This window comes from Accipiter gentilis, chromosome 31 (genome assembly GCF_929443795.1).
Source record: "Accipiter gentilis chromosome 31, bAccGen1.1, whole genome shotgun sequence".
Lineage (NCBI taxonomy): Eukaryota > Metazoa > Chordata > Aves > Accipitriformes > Accipitridae > Astur > Astur gentilis.
Genome location: NC_064910.1, coordinates 21,006,255 through 21,018,621, shown reverse-complemented (window position 1 = coordinate 21,018,621; position 12,367 = coordinate 21,006,255). Strand labels below are relative to the sequence as shown.

The 12,367-nt window shown below is 45.7% G+C and overlaps 2 protein-coding genes across 8 annotated transcripts in view; both read right to left on the bottom strand.

Annotated features, from left to right (window-relative positions):
* The window catches only part of BEND2 (BEN domain containing 2), a 34,500-nt gene extending 30,857 nt beyond the window's left edge, over positions 1-3,643 (bottom strand). For 2 of the 4 annotated variants that reach the window (XM_049834144.1, XM_049834146.1), the window contains exon 1: positions 1,051-1,534. Coding sequence is in view for 2 of the 4 variants with exons in the window: in XM_049834141.1 (XP_049690098.1) it covers positions 1,017-1,115 (99 nt within the window). In the remaining 2 variants the exon portion in view is untranslated. Of the gene's footprint in view, positions 1-1,016; positions 1,535-1,941 lie in introns of those variants that run through there. The other 2 variants (XM_049834143.1, XM_049834141.1) reach the window with 2 other exon arrangements.
* Positions 3,644-7,377: 3,734 nt separating this feature from the next.
* Positions 7,378-12,367, bottom strand: part of NHS (NHS actin remodeling regulator) — a 270,485-nt gene continuing 265,495 nt past the window's right edge. For all 4 annotated transcript variants that reach the window (XM_049834120.1, XM_049834121.1, XM_049834122.1 and 1 more), the window contains 2 exons: positions 12,223-12,349; positions 7,378-11,489 (listed from right to left, as the gene is read on the bottom strand). In XM_049834120.1, coding sequence (XP_049690077.1) covers positions 10,865-11,489; positions 12,223-12,349 — 752 coding nt within the window. In that variant the 3' untranslated portion in view covers positions 7,378-10,864. The remainder of the gene's footprint in view (positions 11,490-12,222; positions 12,350-12,367) is intronic.

The following is a 12,367-nucleotide window of genomic DNA, read 5'->3' as shown; positions in this document are numbered from 1 at the left end:
ACCAAATCTGCCTAGTAACAAACCTGCACAAGTGAAGAAAGAAGCAGCAGGACAAGGCGGAGACTTACAAGAAAGGGGTGCATGAACTGTATATAAGAAATGTAACTATAACATAAAGTTGCAAGCCGTTGGTGGAGCGCGGACTCCCTGGCTGCCCGGCACTGCTTGCTTGCTATTCTCAATAAATATATGAATTTTATATAGAATTGGCTCTGTCAATTTATAACACTTACTAACAGTCTCTGAACACTGAAACAATAGTTAATTTAGAATGCTGTAGTCAGAATTTGCATGACTGAAATTTGCAACAGGTTAAGACAACGGGATCACGTATTGAGCAAATACAAACCAAAATACAGCAAATACAAAGAAGCAGAATAACGAAACCAGATTTCCCTTGGCCTTAGGTTTCATATTTGGATTACTGAGATGCTAGGAAGATCAAAACTCGAGGTAAAACAAATCTTAGAGAGGCCTCTGATGTCCAATAAGATCTGAGCTCACACTCCACCTTTGGACTGAGGGATATTATTAATGGCACATCTTTTCTATTGCCAAGGAATTTAGAACAGTCTTAATATTTGTTAAGATTACTAAGTTATAGACAAAGCCTATCAGGAGACGAAAAAATTGAGGACGAAGGAGAAGGCACAGACACCCAAAGCATTACCCTGCATGTTTGCTTCATCCGGAGTGTATTAGGACTGCTATGCTCTCACCCTCCTGCACCTCAATCCTACCCCCTTACTTCGTGCCGACACTTACATAATTGCACGGTGAACTGGCCGAAGCCTAAACACACCAAAAATGAAGCTATTTTTTATCCAGAAAAGCTCCCTGAACCTTCAAGTCACACAAGGAAATCAGGCATCTGAGCAAAAGACAACTGAAACCTTTTGAGAGGGCAGGGGACTGTGACGGCAATGATAAGCTGAGTAAGCTCAAACTGATGTGAGACTGTATAAACATTACTCCTGGGAAGGGCAAGGTGAGGCGTGTAACTGACAGAAATAGACCTGTTTTGATCCTACGTAGGTGAAGCCCGTATACCTCCAAGATACAGAAGTTGCACTACGCATTACGTCTTCGAACGGGAAGATCGTTAGGGCAGGCATCTCACTCCAGGAGCGCTGCCCATCTCCGCTGGGACTCAGGCTTTGTGTCCGCGCAACTGCAGCGCGCGGGGACCTGCGAGGGCCGAGACGTCGCTGTTCCACAGCGAAGCCGTCCCCACGTTTTGCCGCTACGCTCGCCCACCATTCGAGGGCTAAAGAAAGCGAAAGCGTCCCCGCCGCAAACCGCGCAACTGGCGCTGTCACCGTCCGGCCCTACGCCGCCCGCCGCACCACCAAGCTGTGGCACGGGCGTACTACTTCGGAGCAGGAACTTCCCCGGCAGAGCCCCGCTCCCAGCGCCACCGCAGCGCAACCACGCACGCCGGCCCCTCTGCCCACGGCTCAGCTGCGGAAGAAGCGACTCTGCGGGGGCACCTCGGCAACGCGCGTCCCCCGGGGGAAACGCGAGGGCCGCGGACCACGCGGGAGCCCGCCGGGGCGGAGTACGCCGGCCCCGCGCGCCCGGAGGGCGCAGAGCGGCGCCTCCCGCCCGCGGGGACCCGCGGCCCGCCCCGCGCGCAGAAGCCGTTAGCGCGGCCCGCCCCGCCACCCCCAGCCCGCGCAGCGCCTCTAACCGCCCGCGCGCCCTCCGCGCCACGAGCCACCGCTGACGCGGCGGCGACGGGCAGAAGCGAAAGCCAATGGCGGCGCCTCGCCGTGCCGGAACCGGCGAATAGCGCCGGGCGCGGTGGGCGTGGCTCGGCCGGCTCGGCAGAGAGCGCCGGGGCTGTCGCGAACGATGAGGGAGCGTCCGCTCTCCGCGTCCCGTCGCGTCCCGTCCCGTCCCCCTCTCCCTCGGGGGGGCGGCGGCGGCCCGGAGCCTTACCCTTGGCGGACATGGCTCGCTGGGGCGGCGGAGCGCGGGGGTCCTTCTCGGGTGGGCAGGGCGGCGGAGCGAGCCGGGGCTCCGGCACAGGCAGGTGTGGCCGGAATGCGGCGTTGGAAACGGAAGCGGCTTCTCCGACGTGAGCAGCGAAGCGTTTTGAACCAGTGCGGCTGCGCGCTGGGCGGCGGGGGGGCGGGGGGCGCGCCTGGCTAACGGGAGCCGCGGAGGCGGTGCCGCCTTCCCCCTCAGCCGCCCGCCGGGATCCGGGCCGCTGCCGCGCCGCCGGCTCTCGCGGTACGGAAGGTGGCCCGGTTTGCTCTGCTCTGCTCTTGGTTCCGTGGCGCTGCCGCGCTCCCTGCTAGCCGAGGGCAGCGAGTTCGGTTTCACGCAGGCTCCTCCGTCCCCAGGAGGATGGAGGGCTGCCGAGCCGCTCCCCAAGTCTCTGCGGGAGGGCAAAGCCGTGGGTAACTTCAGGTCCGGCCACCGCGGTTCTCGAACGGCAGAGCCTCTTGTGCAAGCCGTCCGCAGCCGCAGGTTTCAGCATGCAGTAATGTCTGGTTATCTTGCCACGCCATCAGATTCTGTTTTGGTTCTTTGCGAACTACTTGTTGGAATGGGAGGAATCCAGTTACAAAGGGGTATTAACAGCTGCAAAAGGTTGTCCTCGGAATTTCTGACTGCAAAATCCTGTATCATCAGGGCTGCAGTTCATACAGGAACATTCTGGGCCTTTGGGAGTGACAAAATGTAGAAATTTCAGCCTCACCTACCTATATTAACAATTTTGTGCCTTTTGCCCTACCTCCTTCATCTCTATAGGCCAATTCATTTTTTTTTAAATCAGGGTTGGAGTTAGGGGGTTTGGCAGGGCCAGGACACCCTGCCCAGACATCCCCTGGCTGTGCTTACGCTCCCCCCCCCCCGGAGGCACAGGGACCTCTTTGGGGAATATGTCTGGGGAGGGATTGGAAGGAGATCCAGGATGGTGATGGGACCTGATCTGCTTATGGCCTGGGGCAACAAAGTGCCCTATGACAGCCTGCAGGACCTAGGTGCAGCTGAGCAGCACCATGGAGATACTAAAGCAGAGTAACAGAAGGGCAATCCCTTTCACCAGGAGGTGAAAGAGATGTCTGGGAAGTGCTGTGCAAGGAGAGAGTAGCGTCATATTAAATTTCTTTCTAGCTCTTACCTGGGTTGAGAGTTCTCTGTTCTGTGTGCACGTATGTGTATGTGCAGAACCAGCAGTCAGCTCATGTGTTGGAGGGCCTGTGTGCCTGTGGTGCAGCAACTGGAGCGAGTGCGGGTGTGCGAGTGAGTGTGTGAGCACTAGTGAAGGTCAAGCTGGACTGCCAAGCCAGTAGGTGAAGTGGCTGGGAGCCAGGGATGTCTCTAAGAGTGAGACTGTGGGGCAGTTGGCTACTGGAGACCAGGGGAGTCCTGGCCAGCTGCTGGAGAGACCGTAGGGTCTGGGCGGTCTCAAGGTGTGAAGGGGAGCATGCATGTGTCTAAGGGGAAGACCAAAGGGTGGTAGCTACTGGGGGATCAGGGTGCCCTGGGCAACACTGAGTCTGTGAGTGGCTCTGTGTCTCTTAAGGATGTGGCCTTGGTGGGGCTGGCTATTGGGAACCAGGGGAGTCCCAGCTAGCTCTGCACGTTTAGGGAACAGGGGGTTGAGATGGTCTGCGCCAGCAAGTGCAGTGGGTCTGTGGCCTCAGGAACTCGTATGTGCCAGCAACTGGGAAGACTGAGTGTCTAAGACTAGCTGCTGGAAGGATCCACATTGTTCATATGCATATGTGCATATTTATTTTTTTTCTTTTTTTCTCACTAGTGGACCTCCAATCTGCTCAGCTGGAGAGGGAAGCAGGATGAGGCTGTTGGTGCTGTCGGTGTTTGTGTGAGGGATGCGTGTGTTTGTCTGTGATCAGTGTGGCTGGTCACATATATATTTACATATGTGGTATATATGTGTGCTCTTGTGTGCATGTGCCTGACGGGAATACACCCTCTGCCTTGCTACTGATTGAACCTGTGGGCATGGAGCTGTGGCAGCCTTACCTCTCTTGGGTGTTGGATCTGGCACAATGTATTTTCCTCCAATGTATAATACTCTATTTTTAAAGTTTAAAGCTTATATCTGAAAGATTCAAGGCTGAGAGAACTACTAAAGATTTGAAAGCCGATACCTGTATAGGTGAGAAAGGCATAATGGCTATATAGCATGCAGATAATTGCTTATCTGTCAGAAAGCTTGTGTAAGAATTACGCACATATATAAGGACCATTTATAAACTTAGCCTTATTTCCTCAAGCATTTTGAGAGAACCTGAAGGATTAATCAATGCTTCCTTTATCACTTTCTGATCTTTAGCAGGTTTTAAAAGCTTTTTCTCTCTTTGGCATAGATGGCAAGGTAGAAGACCAGCATCTACAAGCCCCATCTTGAACTGAGTCAGTGCAGCACATCCAGTTTCTTGCACAAGTTTCTTCACCAAAACATATCAGAATTTTATGATGCTTTCCAATTAAAGTACTGGGCTGAAAGAGCATTGAGTAAGCTATGAGTTTCACTTTCCTGTAAAGCTCGAGTTGATGGGAGAATGCCTGACTAATAGGGATCCCAGCCAACAATGCTGTATTCAAAATCAGCTTTTATCTTCCCTTTATTTTTTTCTGCAGAAACAGAGGAACTTTTTTATGATGGGGCAACATTTTGTGTGGATGTATAGAAGCAGTCCCTGAAAAGAATGATTTGGGACGAGGTAGGTCTTGGGAGGCCACAGATGCTGAATGGCATACTGAGACACAGACTAATAAGTGAAGTACCAGAGTGAGGGATAGGGGATATTGCTGCCTGTGGAAAGAAAGTTCTCGGGGCAAAGATGAAGAAATGTTGAGTTTGAAAGGAAACAGATAGAAAAAGTTTGTTGGATATCTGATTTCTGTAGTCTTGTAGGGCAGTGGTATTTGGAGGAGCTAAGAGAAGAAAGATATTTAAGGTAGGGCTAAGAGGAGTACAGTCTTTAGGAAGTGAAGCTAAATTAAAAGGAATTATTTGACACACTAGAGGCATGTTACAGCATGCTGTTTTAGAAAGTTTTGTCTTGAAGATATAAAGTGGTAGGCATAATTCTACAAGTACTGTTTCAGTGGCTTACTAATCATGTAGAAGGCAGGACGCATTTCAAAAGAAAACTGAAGGAAGTGGAGGTAGGCAGGAGGTTTCTATAGGGAGAGGAGTCAGCTAATAGTTAATGCATTTGAATGCAGAATCATGGTTTCAGAAGGAGTGAGAAAACCCGATCTACAAAGAATTCCTTTTTCTTGGATCATTTTGACTAGAAAATTCCTGAAATTAATTTGTTGGCCGTCTTTCCTGGTACTTAGAGTTATTGGATCCAATAAAATAAAAATACAAGTTTACCTACTTTAGCTGTTTCTGCAATGTCTTCATTTCAGGTTTGAAACTTGGTATTTTGTAGTGTTGGACATTTCAAATGGCAAGTGAAGTTGTGGACTAACTCCAGTTACACACTGGCCTTCATAGATCCCAAAACTTGTTTTGTGCATTGAGTTGAGGAAACTAATAGAAATTACAGCCTAAATTTATCAGGATTTTTTTGATGGTTCAGCTGGTTTGGCAAAGTGAAATGCACAGCGATGTCTGGTGATCAGACCCATATCTGGGGAGGATCCCTTGCTTCCCAGACCATATCTGCGTTATGCAGAGCAGAAGACAGATGTGACCAGCAGTGTCCCTGAGAGCAGGCACTAACATTCAGTAAATGAATGCCTGTGCTAGTCCCCTCTCTGAAATGGGATTTCTGTTGTGGATCAATGCCTCTCTATTTTCTATAAAAGCTCCAGCAAGAGATGGAGATTAAGACATGCCCGCTGCTTGCTGGCTCAAGGAGGACCCCACCAGATTGTGTGTCTGGCCTGAGTTGCTAAGTCTCTGAGAACACTATAGGAAGACTGTGTAGGAAGATTTGTTGGGCGGTGGTTGAGTTCCACCCTGGGGAGAAGGTGCCAAAATTATCAGTGTGGCATCTAAGTTTTAACACCCATGTGCTTTATTATCCTCCAACCCCCCTGCCCAAACCTGTAACGCTTCCCATGCATGGTTTTATACATTCCTTATATGTATCTACACGGCATGGTGGGATGCTTTGCTGAGAAGCAGGATAGTACAACCTGAGAGAAGCTCATATATGCAGTGATACTACTTATAATATCGAGTTTGTATTATCACTGGAAGGGCCTGACAGTTGCATGCCATGTATACATACCCAAAGGTACACGCTGAAGCCTGGATTTTACAAAGACTTAAGTCACTGACATCGCATATGTTGTAAATAGTTACAATGATTTCACCTTGTATATATGAAAAAGCACTGAGTGTCTTTTATGTAGTCTTAATGTCTAACCTTCTCTTCCACTGAGCATGAAAAAATATACAGGCATACAGCGGGCAGATGAAAACAAGCTTGTGCCTGCCTCTCCTGGCTAAGCTCTTCCTACAGATCTTGCTTATCTGTGGTTTTGGATTGGGAAAGACACACAATACAACAGGAAACTATCAACATAATCCTTAACTTCTTGACCATCTGGTTAAAGCAATTGTTATGCAAACTAATTCCTACTTGGAGACTACTCTAAGACCACACCCATCGGGGCAATCCTGGTATCCTTGCAAAGCATGGTTGCAGATAGCCCAGCAGCATTCCCCAAAGCAGACTTTTTCCATGTGCTCTAAAGCACAAGACTTGAGCATTTCAGCTGTTTTTCTAGATGTATTCTTTAAAACACCGAGTACAGTGTTGCAAAGCTACAGACAAAATGACAGCTGAAACCAAAGTTTCATGATTCCCCTCCCCTTTTCCGGCAGGTATGCAATTTTCAAAGAGATGTGCAGGGGCTGTCATTTAAACACTTAAATTCCATGTCCTGACTTGTCAACCTCCTGTAACCAAATTGTTTTAAAATAGTGTTTGCACTTCTGTGTTCATCATTTATGGCCTGCTTTTTACCCACGGCTTGTTTTATCTCATAAGGTTCAGTCACTGGATTCTTTATGCCTTGGGTCTGAAGTGTTGCAATTTCATGTTTTCCAGCTGACGATAAAGTCTTTCCGCTATTTTTCATCCCAGCTTCCTTTCTCTTACCTGTAAAAGACAAGGGGCAAATTCAGCACTTTTTATATTCTGGACAAATTGTACGTGTGGGCAAAATTCCACTTAAAGTCAATGCCAGTTTGGATACAGACTTCCCCTTACTCAGTTTATAAAAACAATTAAGTTGAAGAGAAAACATGATTAAATGGCTTGAAAAGCGTAATGAGCTGAGACTTACCTTTGGAAAAAGCGAACTTGTAGTCTGTAGATTAGACTTCACATCTCATTACAAGAAAGTAAAGAGAAGGTGTGATTTAATTGCAGTCACGTTTATTTGCAGTTTCTATACACACTTTCTAGGTAATCAAACTTCTCCGACACATTTTTTTGAGAGGGGTTCACAATGAAACTGTCACTGTTTTTACTAAAAATAAATACAAGACTTAAAGTGTTGCACAGCTCTAAAATATACAAAGGCTTGGATTTAATGTAAACTTTGAAAACATTTTACAAAAGAAACCATCTTTGCAACAATTTAAAAAGTTCATATTTACAAATATTACAAAAATACAAAATGGATGCAAGTCCATAAACCATTGTCTTTTCTGCCAGCATGAACTGGTGCTAGTACCAAAATAGTTACACTGTAACCTTCTTATTTTTTTTTTTTAAATTCTTTAAGTCATAACCTACAGTATTTCTCTATCTGCCACCATTGCAGCAAATGCACTCAATCACTGACCTTTGGCAAAAGCAAACATATGCTTTATTTGCTACAACTATTCCATGTCCTCCACACTGCCACAACAACAACAACAACAAAGTGGGACAATGTTATTTTTCAGAACACACAGCTGTATAACTTCAGAAATAATTTCCATAACATCAGTGCAAACAACAGAACAGTAGGTTAAAATGACAGTTCAGCGGTTTACCTGATGCATGTACTGTACCCTGTCTCAAGAGGTGAGTGATGTTCCCTTCACTCTACAGCTTGTCCTCTGGTGCCTTAATGGCATGCCTGCAACACCACAGGGGTCCCTGCCATGCATCTTCTGACTCCCACATTTGCTACAAACTCTTTTATTCATAGTGAATCTCTCTTTATTTGGGTTTCAATCTGCTAAATATAAACTAGGAAATTAAACGAAGTAAGACTATATTTTAATGGGATTGTTCCGTGGCTGTTCTGTACGTGAAGTATTGCCTCACCATTCCAGTAAAAAAAAAATAAAAATTTAGCGTATAGATATTTATTTATGCTCTCTATTAAATTATGGATTAGTAATAAAAAGTTGTATCATCAAAGCTGTATTCTCTTTACAGCTTTGGATGACTATTTAACTCAGGGCTATTAAACATGTTGTAAAAGTGCTCCTGGTAAAATTTTTAAGGAAAATGACTGAAGATGACAAACTAAGGATTTTCTGCCCAATATCTAAACTTCCTTTACTCATGTTCTCCAGAAAGTGGTTTGTTACATGCTAAATGTTTCCTCTTAAAACATTTCTCATTCATTCACTTCGTGTTCAGACTTTTTTTCTCAACTAAGCTACTAATATTATTAGCCTTTTGTTTCCAAACTCTTGCTCCTATTACCTTTTTGAAAACTATTCTAGACTTCTCAATTATTTAGACTTCCCCATTTTGCAGGCCTTCAGCTGATGGACCACTCTTCCCAACACACATACCACACGCACGGTGCCTCTACCTCGCACACCAAATGCAACCAGGCTACACAGGAGGACAGTAGCAAACTCTGAATAATATATTTCTTGTGGTAAGTGCTAGACAAAATCATATGTGAACCTTATGGGGAATAACATTTGGGATTTGTTAAACCGTTCTGACTTGCTCAGACTCCTTAAATTCCTAACAGTTTTAGGTAGAACCTTCCTCTTTAAAACATGCTCTGCCCACTTTTAAAAACTCTCAGCTTTATGCATTACATGATTAAAAGCAAAAAAAATGGTAAAAACTGATTTCACACATTCTGCTTCCCTACCATTTACTTATGCTTAAAGCCAGCTTTTAGTTGATTTCTTTAGTACCAAAGTACGCTCTTTCTGCCATCCTACTCAACCTGTCCTACTGCACACCACATTCCTCCTCGCACTATTTTCTCTGCACTGACCTTTCCTCTATTCCAAACCATATCCTACAGCAACCAACACCAACTGCATCAATTTTGGACAAAGAGGGCCTTGTTCTCCGAGTAGCACGGATAGCGCTACATTGATAGTAACCGTGGTGGCCCACAGGAGAATCAGGCCTGTTGGTTTTATTCTGTTTAAAAATTAAAAGTATAAAGTGATTCACGGGTTAAGTTTTAAAAGTACATGTTCTTGCAGTTTTAAGACAAGAAAATTCAAGTAACTTCAAGTAATTCAGCTTTTATTTCCCTGCCTTCATTGGTATCAAAGCAGCTGCTTTGATTTGTCTCCTTTCCCACCCCACCCCAGTCCCCCTCCCTGTTCCACATTTCTGGTAAACCCAGACAAGATCCCAACTGTACGTGGCTGGCTGGCACAATGAACCAGAGCTCTCCCCTTTCCAGCTCATCAATGAATATAAATAATGCATACACATACCTATTTCCCAGCTACGTTTTCACAGTGTCGTTTTTGTAAATATTTAGGTAGCATGAATCTCATCAGCACAAAGAGAAAGCTTCACTGAAAACTCATCGCAGATATTTACTGATAAATCAAAAGCGCTTCTTGCATGCTTATAATTTATTTGTTTCCTTTACGAACCAGAAACTAAGCATGTTTAAAGATTATAGTTACCAGGTTATGACCGTGTTCTGTATCCCAATAGCCTAATAGGAATATGAAAGTTAAGTACTATTTCTTCTCACATTTATTCTCTCTGAAGCAATCCCTGCAAGAATAAAGGCCCAGGGGAGGCTGTGGGATGGAACCCTTTGGGGCTTTGTATCAGACATGACTTTGTTCTGTCGGAAGCATGCTCGCCTTCCCCACCCATCCTCACGGTAACCCTCCCAGCCGTGCTTTCCAGTTAGCTTCTTCAGAGCTGCCTTGGAAAGACAAATGGTTACTTCAATCGCAGTCAGCCTTTCCATTTCCTTAGCTAAGGCGGAGAATTCCTCCTTTCCACTGCTCAATGTTGTCCTTCAGGCTTATCGCACTGAAAGTGGTTATCGGTGGCCATGTGAATTTTTTATGTTTGATATGAAAATGGTATTCACAGAATACAGTTATTACATTTGACTTCTTTTGTCTTCTATAAACAAAGTTGTTATGCAGTAAATTGTTTGCCACGTCCACTTTTTGATAGTTCTATTTACAAATTTTTATCAAAAATATGGTATTTACATATGTTTTGTTAATTTCTTCTAAACTTTGTTTCAGCTCATTTTAGTGTAGAAAAATACCAATCCTCAAGAGCATTTTCTTTTTTTTTTTTCTCCCTAGGGAAGCACTACAGTGAGGGATTTGCTTCTAGATGGGCAGATTCTGGAAAAAAACCCAACCCAAAGTCACTTTTAACTCTATGGAAAGTGTATAGCCTTGAAATTTACAGTGACAACGGAAATGAGAGTGGGATAAACCAAATGAAGCCAAAAGAAAACAGAACATAGTGTATCTGTCTCCTTTTAGAAAATATAACATAATAAATAGCTACAGCTGTAGTCCTCTGTTTCCCCAGCATCTTACAAACACTTTTAAGCATCAATATTGCCCTGCAACTTTTTTTCTTTTTTTGAATGCTACAGCGTTGGCCTCTTATATCCTTACAGAGCCCGAGTGGTGTCGGCAGCCTGGCCATGGTGCCCACGCAGCCTACGCTGAGCTCTGAGAAGACCGATCGTCATGAGGGCTGCCGTCCGAGTTCTCCGTCTCTCCTTCAGAGATGGCCTGCATCGGAGTGTTGTACAGCCTGCAGCGCACGCTGTACCGGCTGCTGCTGGCTGCTGGAGGTGCCCGTGAGCGCCCCACTCTTGAGGACGCTGACATGGGAAAGCTCTTGGAGGAGAATCCTTCTGCGTTGACCCTGGGGGAGCAGGGGGAGAGCGGAGACAACGCATCAGGGCTCGCCGCAGGCGGAGACTCCTCCAGGCTTTGGGGGGTATCTGCCATCAGCTCTCCCGGAGACTTGGGCAAAATAGGACTTTTCAGAATTTCTGTCGCGGACATCCTGTAGCTAGAATCAGATCGGCTGCCTTTTTTAAGGAGCAGTAGTTTAAACTCCTCATTGGATGTGTTGGACTTTTTGGCATTCCTGTATATGAGCCCAGGGGACCTCTGACTGCTAATGGGAGTGCCCATGCTACCGGCCGGTGGCACGTTGCTGGTGGGCAGCGTGCTGCTGGAGGGGGGCTGGCTGCTAGTCCCAGAGGAGGCTCTCAATCTGTTTCTTACAGAAAGGTCTCCAGAATCCTTTCTCCCAAGAACTTTCCTTTTTGATCTGTAAAAACACAAAGGAACACTCTTTCATACATTATCTTTGTAGAATAACACTTCATGCTGGTCTGGAGTTTCACAGATAGATTGAGCTATCATATTAGCTAAAGTTCTCTTAATCCCTCTGTCAAATATCAGAGGCTAGCAGTGACTTTAAGAGGCACTTTAAGCTGTGATAGCTGTTGTGCAATGAATGAGGGACTGAGCCACAGAATCCCTCTCAACATCACCCAGTTCTTCCAAAACAATATATGCACAACCAGCATACAGAGTCTTAGGTAATAATAATACTCAGCTTAACCTCTTCAATATCAGAAACCTGTAATTTCAGTTGTGATTGCAAATTCCAGCTGAATACAAAATATTCTAAAATTGAAGAGATGCCCTCTCATCATTCTTGCTACAATGACTCACTCACCAGAATAGAGCTGGTGGGCAGAAGGCAGGAACCGGTGCACGTAGTTTTCTTTGGAGATACATATGTTTGTTAGAGAGAACGGCCTGATGTTGTTATCTGTCAAGCATCCTACAGACACCATGAAGATACTCAGAGTGCACACCAGACCATAATAAAGCATCTTTTAAAAGCTGCCTCTTAGAAAACTAAACTCAATAAACTAAAGAAGGTAGTTTCAGGACAAGACTTAACCATCGAATAACCATCCTGCAGCTGTCGTTAGTGAGTGACTGTGCAGGGCTGCATGTTACCCTTTCCTGTTGCTGCAAGAGTAGGTCACCTGTGAATGACTGCAAACAGATCCTCCGTAGTGCGGGGTTTGTTTGGAGACACAAAGACATCCTCAGCATCAGCCTGCAGCTCCTCACTCAGCGGAGACATGATGGACTCGTCACTTGGAGAAGATTCTTAAATAAGGAAAGAGT